The sequence below is a fragment of the Piliocolobus tephrosceles genome, chromosome 1, assembly GCF_002776525.5.
Source record: "Piliocolobus tephrosceles isolate RC106 chromosome 1, ASM277652v3, whole genome shotgun sequence".
Taxonomy (NCBI): Eukaryota; Metazoa; Chordata; class Mammalia; order Primates; family Cercopithecidae; genus Piliocolobus; species Piliocolobus tephrosceles.
Genome location: NC_045434.1, coordinates 58,208,491 through 58,233,210, shown reverse-complemented (window position 1 = coordinate 58,233,210; position 24,720 = coordinate 58,208,491). Strand labels below are relative to the sequence as shown.

Below are 24,720 nucleotides of genomic sequence, written 5' to 3'. Positions count from 1 at the left end.
GGACACCCCTTTCGTTAGGGGCCCAAGTTTATCATAGGTCTGATCTCTAAGGTCACATCTCCGCCTTCTCACCTGACCGACAGGAAACTCCTGAAATGTCCCTCGCACGTGCAAGACGTTTTCCGCGGTGGCGGCGACAGGGCGCACAGTGGGACCGCAGCACAAGCGCTGGGCACCCCCAGAGTCGGCGACTCCTGCCCCCGCCCCTGCCGACCGGGCCGTCCTGGGGCCTGGGAGGGCAGCACCGCCGGGCTTCGCGCCATGACATCAGCCCTGGAGTGGTGCAGTGTGCAAAGCCCACTGGTTGGCGTGGCCCGGGACACGCCTTCCCCGGAGCGGAACAAAACGGCGCGCAGGCTGGGCGCACCCAGCCGCCACTTCCGAGAGCGCTTGCCGCCCGTGCGCCGCCGAGCCAGCTGCCAGGTGAGTGCGCCCCGCCGAGGGGCGCCTGGGCACGCACTCAGCGCCTCCAGGTCTTGCTCGCTCCTCCGCGGCCCCCGGGGCTGTCGCAGGCAGGGAATTGTGAGAAGTGACCGCAGTTAGCCCGGGCAGTGCTGCTCTTTCCTGGAGGCACTAGGTCCCTCCCCATCTCGGGCCTTCCTGGGCTTCCTGGACACAGTTGGCTTCCGCGTGTCCGTGACCCAAGGCGACCCGGCAACCCCCAACCGCCTGCGGGTCGGGCAGTACAATCGGCGATTCTGCGCGCCACTGACGCTCATTGTATGGCAGAGAGATGAGGGCATCCGTGCCACCCCCTCCCTCACCCTCTGCTGGGGAGAAAATGCCTGCTGGCGGGGTGAGGCAAACATCTGGCTTCATGGGCCTGACTTTGGACATCTGTGTCCCTGAGCGCAGGTGTGAGTTTTCCCTCTTGCGAAAGAACTGCATGGAAACCTCTCCACTCCAAATCTTGGTGCTAGGTGGTGATGCTTACTGAAACCTGAAAGAGCCTGCAGTCAGTGTTTTCTGGCCTCAGTCCTTGAAAGCTGGGGAGTAAGAAAGGGACTGGTGTTGAGCGCGTTTAAAGCAAATCACAATGTGTTAGCTAACAGTCAGCCCTCTGAGGCAGGTATGTATCTAGCAGTACAGACCAGAGAATATTTTGCATGCTTCTGGTTCTGGTGCTGTTGTGATCTAACCAGGACCCAGGAATTGGCTGGAGCAATAGTGGGCTCAGGCTCTGCCTAGAGCCCTGGGCTCTGGCCACCCACCCCGCTGCTCCCTGAGAGTGAATGAATGGGCAGGCCCTCCCCACGCTGGGATACTGTCACAGTGGCACCGAGGAAATCCACTGGGCCCTGGTAGAAAGTGTATCATCAGTGTATCATGAAGAGGTGGCCTGGCGTCTTGGTGGGGGATTGTTTGGAAGGCAGAGTTTTGACTCAGATTTGCCACTTAACACACAGATTTCCTTGGATTAACTATTTAACTTCTCAAGGCCTCAATTTCTTTCAGGGATGCTACTTGGGGAATGTATTACACAGAACCTCCGACACAGGAGTGATCTGTCAGTTACTGTCTTCTTTCTTGTCCGCCCCCCCATCCCTTCCCTATCTCCCAGAAGCTAAGGAGGCTGAAGGTGCTGCCTGTCTCCCTCTGTCCTCTCAGAGTGCATGTTGGGGATTTTCCCCAGATGGGATTTGGGGATGGTACTGAGCTTCCCCTGCTCTCACTCAGCTGCTGCCTCCTGACTCTCCAGCTGGTTTCTGGCTCAGGAGGCCAGGCTACCTCTTTTGAGAGAGACTGTCCTCAGCCCTCAACTGCTGATGGGCAACTTTTACCCATTGTTTCCTAAATCCAGCTTCCTCCTGCTCACGGTCTTCCAGTGAATGACCCTTTTGCCTTGGAGAGGATATCCGGGGCGGAGGCAGACGAGGAAGGAAGTTTATCCTGCAGAGGGTGTAGTGTGGGTTAGAGGAGAGGGAGGAGAGAACTGTCTGCAAGGCCTGAGATGCCCGGGATGGAGGGTATGCGGGGGATGCAGGAGAGAAACTAAAGAGAAAGCCCATCAGCTCTGCAACTGGCCTGCTAATACAATGGGAAAAACAGGGGTGCTGTGGCCTCTTTGCCTCTAGTCTGTCTTAGCACCTTCTTTCCTGGCCCAGGTGTTTGCTCTTTAATTGCACACATGGGCATCTGCTTCTGGAGCTGGGCCAGAGTTGCAGCCTGGGAGTGTAGTGACACTTGACTGGGTGATCAGTACATATTTGATGAATGAGTGGGGTAGCAATGGTCTTTCAGCTGAGTTGGCCTGCTGGTCACTCATAAACCTTGCAAATAGTTACTAGCCAGTTTTTCCACTTGGGTAGATTGACAAGTAGGTGAGAGAAAAAAAGGCATAGGTTTTTTTTTTTTTTTGGTTTTTGTTTTGTTTTGAGGCAGTCTTGCTCTGTCGCCCAGGCTGGAGTACAATGGTGCAACATTGGCTCACTGCAACTTCCGCCTCCTGGGTTCAAGCGGTTCTCCTGCCTCAGCCTTCCAAGTAGCTGGGATTACAGATGTCTGTCAATACACCCAGCTAATTTTTTTGTATTTTTAGTAGAGATGGCATTTTGCCATGTTGGCCAGGCTGTTCTTGAACTCCTGACCTCAGGTGATCCACCTGCCTTGGCCTCCGAAAGCATTGGGATTACAGGCATGAGCCATTGCGTCCGGCCTGTTTTTTTTTTTTTTTTTTTTTTAGAGACAGCGTCTCACTATATTGGCCAATCTGGTCTCGAACTCCTGGCCTCAAGTGATCCCCTCCCTGTCCCCACCACCAGCTCAGCCTCCCAAAGTGCTGGGATTAAGGCATGACCCACTATGCCTGGCAACATAGTTTTTATTCACTATCCATCTCCTGGTGGGGGAAGCAAATTGGGAAGGCTTTTCTGGCAGGTTGCTAAAGTTTTAAATATTTATGTAAGCCTAGCTTATTGTGAAACATTGGCTGGCTAGATGAAGACACATGGGTTAAATATTTTGGGATCCAAAGAGGTGCTAGTGAGAATAAAAAGACTTTTTCCTCCAAGTCAGCCATTTGGTATTACTTAAGCATATTGTCAAATATCAAAAGAGACACAAAACTGAACAATAGGTATTAGAGTTGGTGTGTCCTTAAGATAAGGATAACCAGATACCTGCACTTGCGGTATACCAGTGTGAGAAATACTTCACATGTGTTATCTTGGACAATTTATGAAGTAGCTAGTGATGCTCTCCATTTTACAAATGGAGAAACTGAGGCTCAGAGGTAGTAAGAAACTTGCTCAGGATCACAGCTGATCAGTTGCGAAGCTGCCATTCCAACATAAGCTGATTGTTTCCAGAACGTATGCTCAGTCACTACCTTAGTATTTTTCTTTGCTCCTCTACATTTCCTTTTTCCAGATCAACTCACTAAGGAAATATCTGCCTTTTGTGAAACACATCAGCTTTACAAGGTGCTTTACAGTGACTTATAAACTATTTAAGGAAGATATCTTTCACTTGGATGGCTCAGGGTTAGAACTCCTGACCTCTGGGTTTTCAGTCTGTTGCATGGCCAGGTAGGAGCAGAGGGGACCCCTGAGAGTTAGTTGCCAGTCACCAATGGATATGCTTTCACCACCTCTGCATGTTGAGTTTCAGAGCAAGGTTTGCAGAAAGAAAAGAAGCCTGGAAAAGAGCCTGCTTGAGAAAGAGAGAGCGAGCTAGTCAAACTTGAGGGGAGGGCAGAGAAGGTGAGGTGGAGGGGTCCTGGGTTCTGACTGCTGTTTCCAGTTGTCAAGAATTTATATGGTAATGACGTGCCTGTACTACGCAGCTCCCCAGGAATGTGTCTGACGCCAGCACTGAGTAATTCCCATATATGGTAAAGTGTGTAAATACGGGGGCAGCTAGCATTTCCAGACTCTGGTATTTCCAGTGCTTCCCCAGGGCCAGAAGGCAGTGTCTGAGTCTTCAGCGGTGACAACAGAGGAAGAAATGGAAGGTTAGCAGCTGGAGCTCAGCCCCAGCTAGGCTGCCAGCACCCCCTACCCCCAACTGTGTGCCTGGCTTTCTTTATGTGGGTAGGGGGAGCGTGGGTTGGTGTTTCCTGGGATGTCAACTGCAAACAACCTGTGTTTATAAGGCCTAAGTGCTAATTTGCTTTAACTTTTAAAAAATTAATCAAAGAAAAATCATTCACACCATCTTGTTCAGCATGGAATAACCAACATCATTCCAGATCTGGATAAAAACAAGGAAACCCCATCTGTTAATTTGTCTGTGAGGCTTTATTATAATACAGGATTTCCTGTAGAAGTTTTAAAATACTACAAAGAAGTCAACGACCTCCATTTCTACCTGTGTTGACCTTCAGACTTCTTTTTTTTTGAGACAGTTTCACTCTTGTCCCCCAGGCTGGAGTGCAGTGGCACGATCTTGGCTCACTGCAACCTCTGCCTCCTGGGTTCAAGCGATTCTCCTGCCTCAGCCTCCCGAGTAGCTGGGATTACAGGTGTGTGCCACCATACTCGGCTAATTTTTTTTTTTTTTTTTATAGTAGAGATGGGGTTTCATGCTGTTGGCCAGGCTGGTCTTGAACTTCTGACCTCAAGTGATCTGCCCACCTCAGCCTCCCCCAGCGTTAGGATTACAGGAATGAGCCACTGCACCCTGCAGACTTCTGAGCTCCAAGAGTAGGGAGCTCTGCTCTAGAAGGCATCGGGGGCAAGTGGGGAAAGGGAGAGACATACACCATCCTTGTCAGCTCACAGTCTCACAAGGGCCACTGGACATGGATTTGAAAAGAGAAAACTCATACAATAGAGAGAAGGATCCCTGAGCTAGAATGACAGTCAAGTTCTGGAGTCCCATAGGGCCTGGAGTGATGGTAGCTCAGTGATGCTGGTTACTTTCTCAGAGAGGCGGGTCATGTGCAGGGTTCTGACAGAAACATGAGGTGGGATATGCAAAGCTGAGGCCATGCCTGCCTCATCTCCATGGCAGCCATTCTCCCCCTACCCGTGACCCTGACCTTCAGGAGACGCTGATTTCCTGGGCTCTTAGGTGTCACCTCTAAGACTTGGCTTTGAGCCCTGACCAGCGGGGCCCCCTCCTTCCCTCTCTGCCCTCAGCTGCTCTCTGGACACTGGGACGTAGGGGCAAAAGCTGAGCTACAGATTGGAAGGGATGCCAGCCCTCCTGTCCACCTGGCAGATACTAAGCAGCTCAGCTAATGCGAGGGAGCTAGATAAACATCTGACAGGTTTCTACTGGAGCAAGTGGGTGGGGACTTTGGCCCTGTGCCGTCAGTCTCTCTTTTGCCCTAGGGAATAAGTGATTTTGGAATGGGAGAGACGGGATTTTTCCACTGGAGAAATAAAGATATGGGATGGTTTTGAAGGGTTTGATAAGAAGGGGCTTGCCTTAAGACACTGGTGGCTGGCATTTAGGGATTTTACATCTCTGCGATGGTTCTTTCAACCTGTCACCTGAGCTGGACTTTTCTTCTTTTTCCTTCCCTTCCCTTCCCTTCCCTTCCCTTCCCTTCCCTCCCCTCCCCTCCCCTCTCCTCTCCTCTCCTTTCCTTTCCTTTCCTTTCTTTCCTTCTTTCCTTTCCTTTCCCTTTCCTTTCCTTTCTCTATTGCCCAGGCTGGAGTGCAGTGGTGTAATCTCTGCTCACTGTCACCTCCATCTCCTGGGTTCAAGCAATTCTCATGCCTCAGCCTCTTGAGTAGCTGGGATTATAGGCGCCTGCCATCATACCTGGCTAATTTTTGTATTTTTATTAGAGACGGGGTTTCACCATGTTGGCCAGGCTGGTCTGAAACTCCTGACCTCAAGTGATCCGCCTGCCTTGGCCTCCCAAAGTGTAAGAATTACAGGCGTGAGCCACCACACCCAGTCAAGCCTGACTTTCATGAGATTTGGGGTGACTGCGAGAGTCTGTGACCTTTTTCTTCTCCTTTCACTGATGCTGTAAGAGCTGCCACCTTGGCTTTCTCGTCTCAAGACTGAGGATCTGGGTACAGTCCTAACTGGGGATCTGGATACAGTTCTTTTTTTTTTTTTGAGAAGGAGTCTCGCTCTGTCACCCAGGCTGGAGTGCTGTGGCCGGATCTCAGGTCACTGCAAGCTCCGCCTCCCGGGTTCATGCCATTCTCCTGCCTCAGCCTCCCGGGTAGCTGGGACTACAGGCCCCGCCACGTCGCCCGGCTAGTTTTTTGTAGTTTTTAGTAGAGACGGGGTTTCACCGTGTTAGCCAGGATGGTCTCGATCTCCTGACCTCGTGATCCGCCCGTCTCGGCCTCCCAAAGTGCTGGGATTACAGGCTTGAGCCACTGCGCCCGGCCCTGGATACAGTTCTAATGGGACAGCCAGAACTGTATCTAATAGGAAGATGTAGCAGCAGACACAGCAGGCTTCTAGCCTCCAGCCATTTCAGGAAAATAGCTGACCAGGTGTTTTCAGCCATTCAGTAGAAAATTCAAGCTCTGTTCTCCGTTGAGATGGTCAACACAGTGAAATGGGACATCATAGACAGCTGGGGGGAGCTAAACCCCAAAGAATGGCAAGTAACTTGTCCCACACTCATTTGCCGGGCTGGCAGATGAATCAGGAGTTCCTGGCCCTATTTGGCATGTTACCTCTTAAGCCTCATTCCTTCCATATGTGGACTACCTACATGTGGACGGCTGGCCCACATCTAGCAGTATGGTGTGGAGGTATGACTGGGCCAGTCGTGTGAGTGGTAGTCAGAGGGGTGGGCACTTACAGTGTGCTGGCCATCACTTCCATACATCCTCATTTAATCCTTACAGCTCAGTTTTAGGGAGTCCGTATGTGGTCCATTTTAGAGACAAGCAAATTGACACTCAGAGAGGAAAGTAACTTGCCAAAGGTCATTCAGCTAGGAAGGGGTGAATCTGTATTGATTGAATCCCAGCTCCTGTTTTCCTAACCATTGACCTGTGCAGCCTGAACCCTGACCTCAGGAACTTCTCTTGTCCCAGCCTTCTGCAGGGCCTCTGTCCCTGAGAGCTGGGAAGGCAATTAAGAAGGAGCCAAGTGTCCCTCTAAGGCACTCCATGAACTCTGAGAAACAGGTTTCCTTTTAAGGCAATTTGGCCTCCCTACAGGCAGAATTTGGCTGTTGGAGAGAAGGGGCTGGGCAGAAAGGGAGTTGGTGGAGTGGAGACTGAGCCCCGTCTGTTGCCAGGGTTTCCTCCAGCTTAGCCTCTTCCCCACAGGCAGGGTCACCTGGAGGGATCCTCTTGTGGGCAGAGGGGGACAGGACTCCATCCATAGGCACCGCCTGAAACCCTTCCTGGTTAGGGACAGAGTCATCACTTTTCATCTCAAGGCAATAGAGCCCTGTCCTTTCACTGGGCTCTTGAGGGGAGACCCCCCCTACCCTTACCCCAACTAAATGACCAGGCTCAAAGAGCAGCCTAGCTAAAAGCCAAGAGGTGTCCTGAGCAGATTTTCCTTACTGGCAGGTCCTTGGGTTTCACCCATTTCTCCGCCCATGGTCCTGATTCCCTGGGGCCCTGCTGGATGTGGGCCCCTGACACGGAGCCAGGGAAAACAAGGGGAGGCCTGTATGGAGCTGTGGGTCTCCCCCAGAGAGAGAAGGGCTTTTGTGTCTGTAACAAAACAGTGTTTGGAACTGGCTCCCAACCATGTGGCTGGGGGAATTTTCCTCCCTTAGGGGTGTTCCTAGGGGCCTGAGTATGTCCCCTGCTGGTTCAGGGGGTTGGAGAAGGCTGAGGAAGAGGGCCAGCACTGATGTATTGTATGCCTACCACGAGCAGCCCCTCTTAAATATGCAAGGGCCACAGCATTGTGATTGGAGCACAGAGAACTCAGAAATAGATGAGCTTGCATTAGAGTCCCAGGTCTACCCCTTCCAGCTGTGTGACTATAAGCAAGTTGCCTAACCGCTCTGAGCCTTGCTTGTCTTGTCTGTAAGGTGGGCACACATTCCTTATCTTCGTATGATGAGGATGAAATGAGATGACGCGGCTGGGAGCGGTGGCTCATGCCTATAATCCCAGCACTTTGGGAGGCCGAGGCAGGCAAATCACTTGAGGTCAGGAGTTCAAGACCAGCCTGGCCAACATGGTGAAACCCCGTCTGTAAAAAAAAAACACACACAAAAATTAGTCGGGTATGGTGGCAGTGGCGGGCGCCTATAATCCCAGCTACTCAGGAGGCCGAGGCATGAGAATTGCTTGAACTCAGGAGATGGAGGTTGCAGTGAGCAGAGATTGTGCCACTGCACTCTAGTCTCTGTGACAGAGTGAGACTCCATCTCAAAAAAAATAGAGAGATGATGCAGATGAGCCATCTGATGCATAGCAGGCATTCAGTCCATGGCAGTGTGGGTGCTGTGGCTGAGTTCCAAGGGTCACATTGAGTCACCTGATCAGAGGGAGAGGAGAGCCTGTGTGGGTCTGTACAACTGGACACATTATCACAAAAGCTTCCCAAGCAGACCTCCCCTCACATCTCACTGGCCAGAAATGGTCTCAGCCTGTTCCTGATCCAGCCACTGGCAGGGGAATAGAATCTGTATGGTTGGCTTAGGGGACACAGGCTCTGTTCCTCCATCTGGGGAAAGGGCATCTCCGCAGTCACTCAATGGCCTGAATAAAATCGGGATTTGTAGCAAGGAAGAAGGGGGAAATGGCTGATGGTTAGGCCGACCATGATACATGTTGCTGACTGCCATTCCTATCTAACTGTCCTTCATATTGTATGGTTTTCAGCCCCAAACCTTTGCTTGACAAGGGCAGCTAGCAGTCCTCAGAACAGAAAGAGGCTGAAGGAACAGTGTGACATCAGAGGCTGGGAACGAGGACTGTCTCTGGATCTGGAGGCTCAGGCCCCACGGGTTATCTGAGGAAGATAGAAATGGGGATGTGAGCAGTTACAGAAATTCCTTCCAGGTGTGTCAGTGATGTGTGGGAGCCTGAGGAGGTGTGGCTGGTCCAGAACCTGGGAAAGGGAGAACTGGGCTTATACAGCAGGCACTGTCTACCTAGATCCCCCAGCATCACCAATACCACTTCCCCACAGTAAGCTCTGCCTCTCAGCCTGCAAACACTTACCAAGCACCTCCACTGGGAACCAGGCTCTGCAGAGATTCACCATGCAGAGAGAATGGTCCCAGAAGCCATGGCTTTCAATATCAGTGCATCCTTCATTCATTCCTCAGCTATTTCCTGGCCACCTATATGAACAGCCACATGCCAAGTGCTATGCAGGGCGTGGGGACAGAGTGGTGAACATGACCTGGATCCCTACTTGAGCCGAAGCCTGTGTCACCCTCAGATGGGAAGCTCTCCAGTAGTGGAGACTGTCTCCCTCTGCCCTTGACTTTGACTCTTTAGCTGCTGGCACAAGCTCTATTACCAGGAGGGTGGGCTCTGGTTGCCACATCCCTGTTTTCAACATTTCCATGCCACAGGTTCCGTGAGCTCTCTCCTTAGGCTCCTTTGCCTCCTGAGGCAACAGACCCCTCTGACTCCAAGCCCCTTTATTTCCCAGCACCTCCCTGTGTCCTTTACTCACCATGTCCTGGGCAACCCCCGGCACCAAGCCTGTACCCACTGTAGGTGGTGCTTTGTATAGCCCTTCCCTCATGAACTTCTGTTGAAAGAGCTGGAAGGACGGTCTCCCTCCTTCAGCCATGTCTGTTGAGTGAGTGAGTGAAATGGAAGGAGAGAAGCAGGCCCCATCTGTTCTCCACACTCACTAGTGTTACCTTCTGTGCTGCTCTGTGGCCATGCGGGCACTGACCTGAGGCATCACCTGGACTTGTGTGCGCCGTGTATGTGCCAGGCACTGTGCCTTGCCTTTGACGTATCATATCTCATTTAATCGCCAGACATACTCGGTGAAGTCACGATTTTTATCTGCTTTTTTTTTTTTTTTTTTTGAGACGGAGTCTCGCTCTGTCACCTAGGCTGAAGTGTAATGGTGTGATCTTGGCTCACTGTAACCTCTGCCTCCCAGGTTCAAGCGATTCTCCTGCCTCAGCCTCCTGAGTGGGTGGGATTACAGGCGGGCGCCACCACACCCGGCTAATTTTTCTATTTTTAGTAGAGACAGGGTTTCACCATGTTGGTCAGGCTGGTCTCAAACTCCTGACCTTGTGATCTGCCTGCTTCAGCCTCCCAAAGTGCTGGGATTACAGGCATAAGCCACCACGCCCGGCTTTTATCCTTATTTAACAGATACAGAAATCAAGGTTTAGAAAGACTGACTGTCTTGCCCAAGGTCACAGAGCCAGTGAGTGACAGGATCAAGATTGAGCCAAACCTGCCTGGCATCGGAACCCCAGATCTGAACCAACATCTAGAGCATCTCAAAGTTGGTCCAGGCCACCTGCTTTGTTTGCCGGGGTGCTTGTTAAAAATTCAGACTCAAGTACCTCATTCTCTCAAGTACCTCATTCTCAGAGCTTATAATTCATTAGATGTGGGGTGGTGTTACTAAATCTGATTTTGTAAAAGCCCCTCCTCTGAAGCTTGATAACTCTGCCCTGTGTGCCTACCCCGTGCTTCTCTTTTCTTTTTTTTCTTTTTGAGACAGAGTCTTGCTCTGTTGCCCAAGCTGGAGTACAGTGGCACTATCTTGGCTCACTGCTATCTCCACCTCCCAGGTTAAAGCGATTCTCCTGCCTCAGCCTCCCGAATAGCTGGGATTACAGGGGCATGCCACCACACTCGGCTAATTTTTGTATTTTTAGTAGAGACAGTGTTTTGCCACATTGGCCAGTCTGATCTGGAACTCCTGACCTCAGGTGATATGCCCACCTCAGCCTTCCAAAGTGCTGGGATTACAGGCATTAGCCACCACACCCAGCCCTGCTTTTTTTTTAAAAAACAAACAAACAAACAAAAAAACACCTTTTTTCTTGTGGTGAACTATAGCTTATATACAAAAGTGTGCACAATGTACAGTTCAAATAATAATTATAAAGTAAGCCCCCATATGACAACTATCTGAGTTAAGAAGGAGAGCATTGCCAGGCAGTGCCTTGCCAGCCTGCCTGGTCTCCCACCCAGTCATGGTCCCTTCCCTCCCTTGGAGGTAACTCTTCTAAGGTAAAAGCTTGTGATCATCATTCCCTTGCTATTCTGTAGTAACTTTTCCACCCATGTGTCCATCCCTTGACAATGTGAGTTTAGCCCATTTGTGAATTTCGTACAAATGGACTTGCATTTTCCCAGCTGTGTTCTGTCTGCTTCCTCCCTTCCACATTCTCTTTGAGACGTGTATAGGGGTAGGCAGTCCATTTTTATGGTCGCTGCAGCCTTCTTTATAAAGCCTGTTTCCTCTACTGATCCATATCCTTCAGAGTGCCTAGCACAGGGCTGAAAATGCAGCAGCTTCTCTGTAAAGACCTGTTGATTACACTGGGGGAGGAAATCCCTGAGTAACGTGTGAGGATGCTGTCGAGAGCTAGCATAAAGTGCTCTGCCAGGCCTGGTGGCCCCACTAGGCATTCTGCCCTCATCTTTCTCTCCTCCGGCTCTGGCTGTTGAATTTCTGTCATTGACAATCTGAGATATTTCCATCTCCCTGTAAAATTAATTCCCATTTCTGTGTCCCTTTTCAGAATGCCGAACTGGGGAGGAGGCAAGAAATGTGGCGTGTGTCAGAAGACGGTTTACTTTGCCGAAGAGGTTCAGTGTGAAGGCAACAGCTTCCATAAATCCTGCTTCCTGTGCAGTGAGTACGCCCCAGGCCCTGCTGCTGTTGTCTTGGACACCCTAGACAGGCCTGCCCCCACAGGCTGGGCCTGTCAACACACCAGGGAACTGGTCCCGTGGGATGTAAACAGCTTGACATTTGGCTGAAGCGCATCTGGGCAGGGAAACACTTAAGGGCCTCTTTGTTCCGTTCAGAAGCTTCTTTCTAAGGGATAAACTGGCCAGAGTGGGTCGGGGTGGCAGGCGTTCAGGGGCTGAAAGCCAAGCTGTAAAGACTTGGTTAAGAAAACTTTCCACTCAGTTCTCTCTTCTCTCTCTCCCTGCCATGATTTCATCATTTCAGAGCAAAACACTTTCAGCGCTTTGGACCCTAATTATATCTTGTTCAAAGGAAACAGAGGCCACAACCTCATGGCAAAGCTGAGTCTGGAGGAAGAGCGGGGCTCCTCCTTCCTCAGGCCCTTGCAGCCTGGCCCATTCACTTCCTCACTTCCCATTCCCACTTAGCTTGGGATGAGAGGAAGAGGGAGTGCAAAGTTCCCTGATATCTACTCCTAAGAAGCCAGAGCAAGGTTTGCTCCAGTCACAGGCCTAGATGAGTAGGAAATCAGACAAAAGATGCCAAGCAACTCACAGAGGTCAGGTCGACCCAGGGATCCTGATACAGTGATGCTGTATCCACTGGTACCTGGACCAGGTGATGTTTCCAGGATGTGGCAACTTAGAGAAGCCTCTCCTCAGGTTCCTAAATGAGTTGGTTCATAGTGATCAGAGCAGAAGGCCTGGGTTAGAAGAAGAGGCAAGGTGCATTTTCTTTCCTAAGACAGAGTCTCACGCTGGCACCCAGGCTGGAGTGCAGTGTCTCACTACAACCTCTACCTCAAATGATCCTCTCACCTCAGCCTCCTGAGTAGCTAGGACTACACATGCATGCCACCATGCTTGGCCAATTTTTTAAAAAAATTTTCAGAGAGACAGGGTCTCCCTATATTACCCAGGCTGGCCTTGAGCTCCTGGGTTTAAGCAGTCTGCCCACCTCAACCTCCCAAAGTGTTGGGATTACAGGTGTGAGCCACTGTGCCCGCCAAGGTACATTCTCCATGAGGGTAGGCAGAATGGATGGTAGAAGAATGTCTTAGTTAAAAAAGATTCGGTGTTTATTATCTGTGTGATGATGGACAAGTTACTCAGTTTCTCTGGTTGAGTTTTCTCATTATTACAGTGGAGGTAATAATAGTTACCTCGTGGGATTGTTGTGAGAATTAAAATGAAAGGAGCTTGTAAAACAAAGCACTTAAAATAATTACGAGTGTTGAAGAAATGATATGCACACAACACGCACACGCACACACACACACACACGCACACGCACACTGCTGAGGGATCTATAGCAAGAGGGTGTGATAAAAGAAGCCCTCACCAGGGGCTGCGGCCCCAGCCCATCTGGGAGATCCAAGAATGGGGTCCTGTCTGTTCTGCATTACATGAAGCAAAGTTTCATGATTTGTGCTCCAGAGTAGGATCCAGATGGGCCAAGAGCCACCTGTTCAATGACCATTTGCATCTCTGCCTGTTGCTAGGCAGAACCAACCTGAGGCCACCCCGCACAGGGCAGCAGGGGCCCCACATCCTGCTCAGCTGGGCCTGGAGTGACAGCTCCAGGGCTGCGTCTGATGAATGGGGAGTAAACAAGGTTTAGTGGAGCTTTGTTGGCTTCCAGCCTGCAAAGGAGGCCAGAAACAGCAGCGTCTTGTTATCAGCAGTTCACTACTCTTAGGAATTTCTAAGCCGTTTATCTTTCCAGAGGGAATAAGAGAGAGCTTGGCGCTGGCTGGGAAGGGGGTCTAGGCTGCTGGGATCCTAAGGGCCCCTCTCTTTGCTCTCAGATGTTGCTTAATCACTGACCATAAGGGGTCAGCTGTGGGTGGGAGTGCCCGCCTGCAGACCTGTTTGTGGAGGAGTAGTCGGTCAGAGGGTTGAGGGAAGTCAGGAATTCAGGGGGTGGCATAGGAAGGAAGGAGCAGGGCCTGGGGCAGGGTGTGAGGGGCGTTGCGGATGAGAAACAGTTGTAGAAAGTCAGGCTGGGGAGCAGGGCTCCAGGGAGGGTTGGGGGCGGTGGGTGGGGGTGTTATGCAATGAGCAGCCACAGGAAGCAGTCTCAGGTCACGCTAGGGTCTCAGGGCCGGTGCGGCTCTTGGGTATCAGAGCACCAAGTGGACCCCCTAGCACTGCACATGTCCCAGCAGGCTGAGCCACCTCCACAACTTGCTCATTCCTCATGCCGAGCACGGTGTCTGGCACACAGTGGGTTCCTGACAAAGATTTGTTTATGAATGGAAGAAGCATCATTTCTCTTTTCCAGTGAAGTTGGTGATAACTGTCCACCCCATTCAGGGTGCCCACTGAATCAAAGGACTTTCCTTCCCGAAGAAGGGAGAGGCTAGCCAGGTCTGGGCCAAGGGCAGTAAGGGCTATCTCCCTCAATGGCCAGGCCTGGATGGGTCCCCCAAAACAGTTGTGACCATGTGGGTCCTTGGCTCCAGATTCTACTCAGCTTGCCCACCTACATGTCTGTATTAGTCTACTCTCATACTGCTAATAAAGACATACCTGAGACTGGGCAATTTATAAAGAAAAGAGGTTTAACGGACTCACAGTTCCACATGGCTGGAGAGGCCTCACAATCATGGCAGAAGGCAAAAGAGAAGCAAAGGCATGTCTTACATGGCGGTAGGCAAGAGAGCTTGTGCAGGGGAACTCCCATTTATATAAGCATCAGATCTTGTGAGACTTTTTCACTATCACAAGAACAGTATGGAGGAAGCTGCCCCCATGATTCAATTATCTCCATTTGGCCCCACTCTTGACACATGGGAATTATTACAATTCAAGGAGAGATTTGGGTGGGAACACAGCCAAACCATATCAGTGCTCTTTCCTGAGGGTCTGAATGGGCAGAAGGAAGACATGATGATGTCATAGGCAAAGTTGGGGAGAATGACCTTCACTCTGGGCTTGGCCTGGGAGCGGGGACTGAGAAGGCCTGCAGTACACTACCATGGTCTTGAAAGGGGCTGCCAGATCCTATGAGCAGATGGTGGTTCAGAGGCTGGTGGGAAAGCTCAGCTCCGTGGCTGGGAACCTGCCCTGAGGCTATGTGCCCATCTCTGAGCTGTATGAAGCTCCTTCCTGGGGAAGGTCGGGTTTAGCAGCCAGCTGTGAGGAAAGAAGAGCTCTGTGATGGTGGTCGATGGAACAGGGCTCTGCAGGTTGGCCCTGGGCTGTTCCCTAGAATCCAAGAGCACAGGGGAAGCTCATGGAAGCCTTGCGCACCCTCTGACACCAGCGTCTCCTCACCCGCAGACTGAGGCTTACTGTCACTTTCCACCCTCCCAGCCCCACATGCATGGACCACTGGAGGGGAGCCATGGCTGGCAGAAAACAACCAGGTCTGGAGGTCAGGGGCTGGGTTCTGGCCTGGCCCTGCCTCTGGCCAACACGTGATCTGGAACTGTTTTGTGGGCCTTGGTTTTCCTTCCAGAAGCAGAGAATCATTCTCCATTTCTGAGTGGGGTAAGGGGGCTCTGACCTCTCCCCTGGGGCTGCCTTTTCCCTGTATTTCCAAGCAGCATCACAAGGGCCCACCGAAGTGGCATCTGGAAGTATGTGTTTCCAACAAATCCAGTCTTTTTTTCCCCCCCCTTATTGGCTTACTATGATATGGTAGAAATTTATTCAGGCCTGCCTTCAAAATTCTCCTTGATTGAGTCTTTGGTGGATCTTACAAGTGAGCTGCAGAGTCTCTCACTACATCACCTGGATGGAAGTAGAGGGGCAGAAGGCCACCATGGGCAGGATTGGGCCTCTGGGAGAACAGAAGGGCCAAGGCAAAGCAGAAAGGAGCAGGGAGGTCCTAGGTAGGGGAACCATCTGGAAGATGTCAACTTGCAGGCCCTGAGGTCTGCCCTGGGCCGAGTTCCTGGGTCTCCTACTGGAGAGAGCAGCCAAAAGACACCTCTGTTCCCCCAAGCACTCTTATCTCTGCTCTCCGCCTTCCCTCTGGTCTTGGAATTTTCAGTTCAATTTGGATCTTACAGGAAAACAATTCCAGGCCAATTCCTGACTTCCCACCCTAGAAGGGAATGTTGGAGCCCTTGGCCTGTGGTTTGCTCTCCCTCCTTCTTGGGAGCCAGGCCCTGGGGGAATGGTGGGAAGTTCCATATTTGGATGGCCCAGAGTGCTGGAATGAGATGGAGATCTCCAGGGCAGGACAAGAGGGTCCTTATTTAGTCTGAAGTCTCCAACCTGGGGCTTAGGGTGAGAGAGGAGCTGGCAGAGGGCTGGACCCTTTAAAGACAAGAGGATGGCAATTGCAAGGAAAGGAGCTGAGAGCTTCTCCGAGGGTGGTAAGAGGCATGGCTTCTCCAGTGGTATCCCTTGGTTTCTATGTTTAGGACATATTTGAGGACGTGTCCAGCTGAGATGCAGAACTCCAATATTTAAGAAATATGATCAAACCGAATTAGGATTACAGGACAAGTAAAGAAATAGAATGCAGTTGAATCCCTTGAGAGGAGTATGTGGAGGTTAGAAGCAATGATCTCTTGAGGCCAGGGCCTGTCCCTCCCACTTCCTTGTCTCCCGATGGTACTAACTTTATATAATACTAATAAGAGTAGCCAACATTTATTATGCACTTGTATGCAGGGTATTGTGCCAAGTACTTCACATGTCAGATCTCATTTGATTCTCACCACCGTCTTTTGGGGCAGACATTATTACGTTCATTTATAAAATGAGGACACAGAGGCTGGACAGGCAAAATAACTTGCACACAGCTGGAAAGGGAGAAAGCTGGCATTCAATTCTGGGCAGTCTGACTCTTCGTGACCCCAGGCTCTGAACTGTTTCAACTTTATTTTTATTTTTAAAAGTTTTATTTATTTATTTTTAAATAAATAGAGACAGGGTTTTGCCATCTTCCCCAGGCTGGTCTCAAACTCCTGGGCTCAATAATCCTCTAGCCTTGGCCTACCACTGCTGGAACTACAGGCATGAGCCACTGAGCCCAGCCAAAACTGTTTTACTCTGGATAGCTGGGCATAGCTCCCCTCTGAGATTAACAGAATGAAATATGAGGCCCACAGCCTTTCCAGCTCAGACCACTGCAATACTTAGTTCCTGCCATTCCACTCTGTCTTACCCCAGGACTCAGGAAGTTCTCAGTGTCTGACCTCACTTCTTCTCATGGCAAAGTGATTTCTCAGATTAGAAACTTCAAATCCTCTTGTGATTAGCATGAGCTGCATCTCGTTTCAAAGCCCACCATGCTGGGCACTTAATAAATGTTAAACATTTCTTATGGGTATCACATCACCTGCATCTCTCCCCATTGGCTCCCTGCCAGCATGCACAGATAGTCTCTTCTGGATTCCATTGTTGAAGGCAGGAAAACTCCGCCCTTCTTCTTTTCTTTTTTCTCCTCCCTCATTGGGACATATGGTCTCTGTTGAGGGCAGAGTAAGGAACCTCAACAGGCGTCGTGTGGCTTGGGGTCAGCCTAGGCTGTTGCCTCTGAACCCTGTGTTGCACTGCAGCCTAGGAAGGTTGGAAGTGCAGAGGACCAAAGGAGACACACAGGGAGTCCTGGAAGAAGAATTGGTGTTGGTCAGCATTTCTAGAGTCAGACATGCAGATCCTATCCCTCTGTCCTCCCACCCATTGGTCATCCCACCTGCCTCCATTTCTAGACAGTTCCTGAAAGATCAGGATATTGTGTATGCAAAGAGCCCAGAGAGCTTCAGCTGTAGGAAGCTTGCAATGAGCAAGCAGCTCACCCCACCTTCAATTCACTGCATCCACCGCATCCACTTCCCCTCCACAGTGGTCTGCAAGAAGAATCTGGACAGCACCACTGTGGCCGTGCATGGTGAGGAGATCTACTGCAAGTCCTGCTACGGCAAGAAGTATGGGCCCAAAGGCTATGGCTACGGGCAGGGCGCAGGCACCCTCAGCACTGACAAGGGGGAGTCTCTGGGCATCAAGCACGAGGAGTGAGTAAAAGATCCTCTCCCAACCTTTTTCTTGAGCTCTCTCCCCAACCCCTGTATTAGGCCTCATTTGCAGCCATTTTTGGGTAAGCAATGGAAGGCTCAGAAAACCAGTTATTTAAAAGGCACCACAGAGCAGCGCCTATGTGTCAGGTTGCTGCAGGAGCTGGGCATTCAGCAGGGACTGAAACAGGCCAGGCTCCTCCCTGCAAGGAGCATGCATTCTATATTTGTATAAGGGTCAGAGCTGGGAGGGGCCCCAAGAATTACTTAGTTCAATTTCCTCTTTTTGTTTTTGAAAGGGAATCTTGCTCTGTCACCCAGGCTGGAGTGCAGTGGTGCAATCTTGGCTCACTGCAGCCTCTGCTTCTTGGGCTCAAGTGATCCTCTCGCCTCAGCCTCCCGAGTAGCTGGGAGTATAGGCGTGTGCCACCACACCTGCCTAATTTTGTATTTTGTAGAGACAGGGTTTTGCCATGTTACTTCCTCTTTTTATAGATGAGAAAATCCAGCCCAGGCTCAGTGACTTGCCTGGGGTCCCATGGCTAGTGAGTATCAGAGTGACACCAGGGGCTCAGGGCAGCACCACTGCCACCCCAGCCTCACTCTCAGCCCTGCTGTCTCTCACTGCTGAGGAGAAGTCATTTCCCTTTCTTGGAAATGCCATAGGGTGTCATCAGCCCCACCACCCCCCGTTACCCCACAGCACTCCCTGGCCTCTGGGTAAACGGTGGCTGTTGGCACTCAGCCTGGCTGGCTCCTCAGCCTGGGGAGGTGGACGGAAATGATGGATGAGTTACCAAGTTTCAGCCAAGGTCATTGCCCCAGTGGGAACGATTCATCAGCAGATTTCTCCTGGAAAGAATCTGCTAAAAGACCAGCTGCAGGAATGAGGGGCAGAGGAGGGCAATTCTTAGCAAATGGGGTGTTAAATGATTCTGGAGTTAACTGGGTGACCGAGGGAAGTATGATGTTATAATGGAAATAACATTGTGCTGAGGCTTGGTTTGTCCATCTGTAAAATGGGAGATGACCCTAGAGGCCCTAGCCTTTGTGACTCTGGCAAAGAGAACTGCTCTGGCATGAGATGAAGGTGGGGTCATGCCCTCTCAGTGCCAGCCCCACCTGTACTTACATTGTAAGTCACCTCACCCCATGCCCTTCTCCATGCAGAGCCCCTGGCCACAGGCCCACCACCAACCCCAATGCATCCAAATTTGCCCAGAAGATTGGTGGCTCCGAGCGCTGCCCCCGATGCAGCCAGGCAGTCTATGCTGCAGAGAAGGTGATTGGTGCTGGGAAGGTAAGGCGGCTGCTGGGCATGAGAGGGATCGGGGGAGATACCTTCCTGATATGTGGATTCCAGAACTTTTAAATTGGTGACCCTAGTTCTGCTCAGGGCAGCCTGAGCACTGGGGTTTAACCTCTTCCCTTTGTCCCTGTGGATTGCATGTACCTGTGCTTTCCAGTCTCCAAGGAGCTCATATCAGCCATGAACAGTGACATCCCTAGCATTGATGGACAATGGGCGATTCATAGGGAGTGGCAATGATCAATCTGTATCTCCAATATTGGAGAACAGAATGTAAGGGTACGTGGATGGGCTGCAGAGGGTCCACAAAGCCCCGAACATGTCTGCTTCTTAGATCCATAGCTTTTATCAGATTTTCAAAGGATTTGTGATCCCAAAAATACACATTCTGTTTCATGGAATGTGGACTCCCAAAAACCCATCCAAATACCCCCAGGGCAGAGATTTTCAAGGTTCAAGCCTATCAGAGCCTCCTAGGAGGCTTTTTTTTCACACTGTTTAGAATTGCTACACATGCTCTTCCCCCATGATATTCTGACAGTAGCCCCCAATCACCAATGCACAGTGAGAATCACCGTAGCAAACCGACCGTTCCCAATTGAGCCAATCACTTCCTTCAGATAGGCCGCAGTAGAGAAGAGGTAGAACTCTTGCCCCCGGGGTTTGCAGTGTCAGATTAGCAGTCAGAAAATCACAGAGGAGGTGTCTTTCAGCTATGAGGCCAGAGAGGATTTCTGGAGCATCATGTGAGGCCTGAGATAGAAAAGTGACTTGGGCAAGATCACACAACAAGGTTATGGAACGCGTGGGCCTAGAGCCCATCTTCAGCTCTTCTGGATTTGGGTTTTGGCTTGGAAGGCTTTTTGACCTTGAGAAATGGGATAAGGGAATGGATCAAGAAATGTTGAGCAACTAACACTTAGGCCAAGGTTAGACTCTCTACTCTCACAGTCATGGTTGGACGGAGATGGGGATTAGTATCCCTGTTGTACAGATGAAGGAACTAGGAGTCAGAAGGATTATATAACTTGCCCGGATCTGCTAGCTAGGAAGGGGCTAAGCCAGGCTCAAGCCCAGGTTTGACTGACTCCGAAGCCCTTGTTCTTACTGTTACTACTGTTAATGCTACTTTGGGCCATTTAGCCTCTTTGAACCCATTTCCAAGGCCGCAAAATGGGAAGGGATTGTTAATCCTAGCACGGTAATTAAGACATTGGACTCTAGACAGCCTGCTTTGAATCCTAGTTTTGCTGTTTATTGGCTGAGTGGCCTTGGGAAAATTTATCCTTCCTAAGTCTCAGTTCTGCAGCTCTAAAGTGGACCTGGATGGTGGAGGAAATGCAAAGTGGACCAAGTAATGGTCCCTGACAAATAAGGTAGTTTTGTTTGTTTGTTTGTTTGTTTGTTTTTGTTTGGCGGAATTTCACTCTTGTCGCCTAGGCTGGAGTGCAGTGGTGCCATCTTAGCTCACTACAACCTCCGCCTCCCAGGTTCAAGCAATTCTCCTACCTCAGCCTCCCGAGTAGCTGGGACTACAGGCATGCGCCACCACACCCAGCTAATTTTTGTACTTTTAGTAGAAATGGGGTTTCACCATGTTGGCCAGGCTGGTCTTGAACCAGCCTGGACCTCACGATCCACCCACCTCGGCCTCCCAAAGGGCTGGGATTGTGAGGTGTGAGCCACCATGCCCGACAACCAGGCAGTTTTAATGATTAAATGAGATAATACATGTTTAATGTGCAATGTAGTACCTGGTATGTCCTCAGCATAGTTTTGCTATTGTTATTATTATTGTTGTTTATTTTCAGGGATTGTTATGAGGTCACAATGAAGATCCTTGCCATTGACTAAAGGATATGAAAACAGGAGACATTAATACTATTGTTAAGTTGGGTTTTTTGTTCTATCTCATTATGAGAATAGAAAATTATTAAGAATAGCTAAGAATCACTATTTACATTACTTAGGCAGGCTATAAGGTAAAGTTAGGGCTGTACTAAGGAGTAGGATAAGAGAATTTTGCATTCAAGTGGAAAAGGTAGGGAGAAGCCCCACCTTTCTATTGCCTCGCTCAAGAAATGTTGAGGAGCTGGGAGTACGTTTGGGTGCTTATGAATAGCAAAGGGATTCAGCTTATTTTGGCAGGGGAGTGGCTAGGAAATATGAGGAGAGGTGTTGGTCTAGGTGTGATTCAGTTTTTCTCCAGCCTGGATAGCTTGGGGTAACAGCCTCTTGCTTTATAGAGGAGGCAGCAAAGGCTGGGTGACTACTGAGGTTGCACTGGCACCGACCTAGACCCAGGTCCCCCCATTTCAGCTCTTTGGAGGAGAAGCCAATGTGCAGGGTTAGGCAACCAGGAAATCTGAGGGGATGAATTTCCCTTCTCATCCGCCGGCACTAGGAGTGTCTTTGCCCTTAAAAGGCCTTGTTTTGTCTTATCTGACTGCTGCCTGCCTCTTGCTTTTCCTGGGTTAAGCAGAGCTGTCTACACATCAGCCTCTTAGCCTGCCCAGCTGTTGATGGGAGCTGGCTGCTGAGAAGTCTGTCTGTGCAACATCCCGTCACTGTGTACAAACTCGGGCCTCACTTTTTTTTTCTGGGAGAGCTGTTTGCCCTGTGTTACAGAATGGATGTGAGGGCTAGATTAAACATATGATGTCTGGTCACAGAGAAGGTATTTGTAATTGGGATTCTCCTGGACCAGCCCAGCCTCTGAAGTTCTAGAATTAGGTGCCTCCTTTGCCCAAAGGCTATCAGCTATTGGAGAGTAGGGTGGCAGTATGTCCCCCACTGGGTAGCTGTGAACATTAACTGACTTCACCAGTGTAAAGTGCCTGGCACAGGGCCTGGCACAGAGGAAGCCAGAGTCAATGTTGTCTAGTATCACTTTGGAAGAATAAGTCTATGAAATTGCATTAAACTCAGCAGGGAAAGTCCTAAGGAGTGTAGTTTCTCCAGGTGCCACAGAAGACCCTTTGTGTCTCTATGAGATGCCCCAAGGCAACACGGGGCACAGAGGTCTTCCCGGTGAGGGCTGTTCAAGTACTAAGTGACAGTACTGGGAGGAGTGCAAAGCCCTGGCTCACACCACTGATCTACTGGCAAGATGGGCCTGGAGAAGGCTCATCTGGCCCAGCCAGTGGGGGAACAGCTACCTTGGTGTTAAATCCACCCCCTCACCTGCCTTTTGTGGTATAGCTGGTGACCCTAATCATCAGGCCATTGCAACATAGCATGGAAGATGGTGCAAGGTGGCATGTGGTTTCTGGCCTTCTCCCTCTACTGCCTTGTACCATGCGCCATGTCCTCCCAGCAGCACCAGTTGAGCAGACTTCAGAAGTAGCTTGAGCCCTTATACCATGGTTATGTCAAAGGGAGTGGGCCTGGGGTGGAGGGTACCCTCATCACTTGTGGAAGCCATTAACTATTTCCTTCCCTGCCTAGTCCTGGCATAAGTCCTGCTTTCGATGTGCCAAGTGTGGCAAAGGCCTCGAGTCAACCACCCTGGCAGACAAGGATGGCGAGATTTACTGCAAAGGTGGGTGTTTTCACTTCTAATTGAGGGTCAGGAGGCCCAAGGGGGTGCGGGGGCTAAGTATTCTTGCCTTTGCTGAATGTAAACTAATTCCTGGCCTTGGGATCCAAGATCCTGAACATCTAGTATGATTCCTTCGTTGTACAGATGAGGAAACAAGACCAGAGGGGGAAAACAACTTGGCCAGCATCATCTAGCAAATTGAGGCAGGCATAGAGCTAGACCCTGGCTTCCTAACTCCCAGTCCAATGCTCTTACAGCAGATGATGCTTCTGTAATTTCAGTGGCTGGGGCAATGGGTACAGGGTACAGGGTGGAACCAAGAGCCTCTTCACCATTTTACTATTGAGACTGGGGTGCTGTGGAGGTGAGGGGTCCTAGTGGACCTTTCTTCCCTAGTGGTCTGGCTGGGCACTAGGAGTGGGGGATCTTCAGCAGGAGGGTGGGTGGTGTGGCTGGGGGTGGAGGAGGAACATGCCCTTATTTCACTTCTCTCTCCTCTGCAGGATGCTATGCTAAAAACTTTGGGCCCAAGGGCTTTGGTTTTGGGCAAGGAGCTGGGGCCTTGGTCCACTCTGAGTGAGGCCACCATCCCCCACCACACCCTGCCCACTCCTGCGCTATTCATCACCATTCCCTTCCCAGCAGCTTTGGAGACCTCCGGGTTCATTTCTCTCATGCCTGCCACATATCACTAATGACTTGAACTTGGGCATCTGACTCCCTTTGGTTTGGGGGTCTGCCTGAGGTCCCACCCCACTAAAGGACTCCCCAGGCCTGGGATCTGACACCATCACCAGTAGGAGACCTCAGTGTTTTGAGTCTAGGTGAGAGCAGGCCCCTCTCCCCACACTTCGCCCCACAGAGCTCTGTTCTTAGCCTCTTGTGCTGCACGTCCACCATCAGCTGGCCAAGACACCTGAGGACACATCTTGGCACCCAGAGGAGCAGCAGCAGCAGGCTGGAGGGAGAGGGAAGCAAGACAAAGATGAGGAGTGGGGAAGGCTGGGTTTCTTGGATCCCAGAGATTCTCCTCTGTGGGAAAGAAGGTGGGCTTCCTGGTGTCCTTCAGAGTAAGCCTGAGGAGTCCCAGCTTAGGGAGTCACTACCGGAGGCAGAGAGGCAGGCAGCCGGGGTCCTAGGAGCCCCTGCTTCTCCAGGCCTCTTGCCTTTGAGTCTTTGTGGAATGGATAGCCTCCCACTAGGAGTGGGAGGAGAATAACCCAGGTCTAAGGACCCCAAAGTCAGGATGTTATTTGATCTTCTCAGACATCTAGTTCCCTGCTTAATGGAGGGATCCTAATGAAATACCTGAAACATATATTGGCATTTATCAATGGCCCAAATCTTCATTTATCTCTGGCTTAACCCTGGGTCCTAAGGCTGTGGCCAGCAGAGCCCAGGCCAGGGTTCTGTTCTTGCCACACCTCCTTGATCCTCAGATGTGGACGGAGGTAGGCATAGCCTCAGTCTTCATCCAAACACCCCTTTCCTTTGCCCTGAGACCTCAGAATCTTCCCTTTAACCCAAGACCCTGCCTCTTCCACTCCACCCTTCTCCAGAGACTCTTAGATCACATCATTCCACCCCTTCCAGGCCCCAGGTTAGGAGTAGTGGTGGGAGGAAGGGGAAAGGGCTGGGCCTCACTGCTCCCAGCGACTGAAAGGACAACACTATCTGGAGCCATCCACTGAAAGGGCTGCAGGCATGGGCTGTACCCAAGCTGATTTCCATCTGGTCAATAAAGCTGTTCAGACCAGAACTCTGGTGTCCCAATGCTGTGTCTGTGGAGCTGGGAGGGAACTCGATGCGAGCAATCAAATTAGCAGGGGCTTTGGGAGGCTGAGGCAGGTGGATCACCTGAGGTCAGGAGTTTGAGACCAGCCTGACTAACATGGTGAAACTCCATCTCAACCAAAAAGACAAAAAAATTAGCCAGGCGTGGTGTGGGTGCCTGTAATCCCAGCTACTCGGGAGGCTGAGGCAGGAGAATCACTTGAACCCGGGAGGAAGAGGTTGCAGTGAACTGAGATCACGCCATTGCACTCCAGCCTAGGCGACAAATGCAAAACTCTGTTTCAAAAAAAAAAAAAAATTAGCAGGCAGCCTGGTGGAAATGAATCAAAGTGGATTTGTTCCTGCTTTTTCTAA

At 50.7% G+C, this 24,720-nt stretch overlaps 1 protein-coding gene across 1 annotated transcript; it reads left to right on the top strand.

Annotated features, from left to right (window-relative positions):
- Positions 1–78: 78 nt before the first annotated feature.
- On the top strand, positions 79–24,331 carry CSRP1 (cysteine and glycine rich protein 1). The gene is made up of 6 exons (XM_023187007.3): positions 79–423; positions 11,576–11,688; positions 17,554–17,722; positions 18,893–19,022; positions 22,479–22,572; positions 23,076–24,331. Exons 2-6 carry the CDS (start codon positions 11,577–11,579, stop codon positions 23,150–23,152), a joined length of 582 nt encoding a protein of 193 aa, XP_023042775.1. The 5' UTR covers positions 79–423; position 11,576; the 3' UTR covers positions 23,153–24,331.
- Positions 24,332–24,720: the final 389 nt, after the last annotated feature.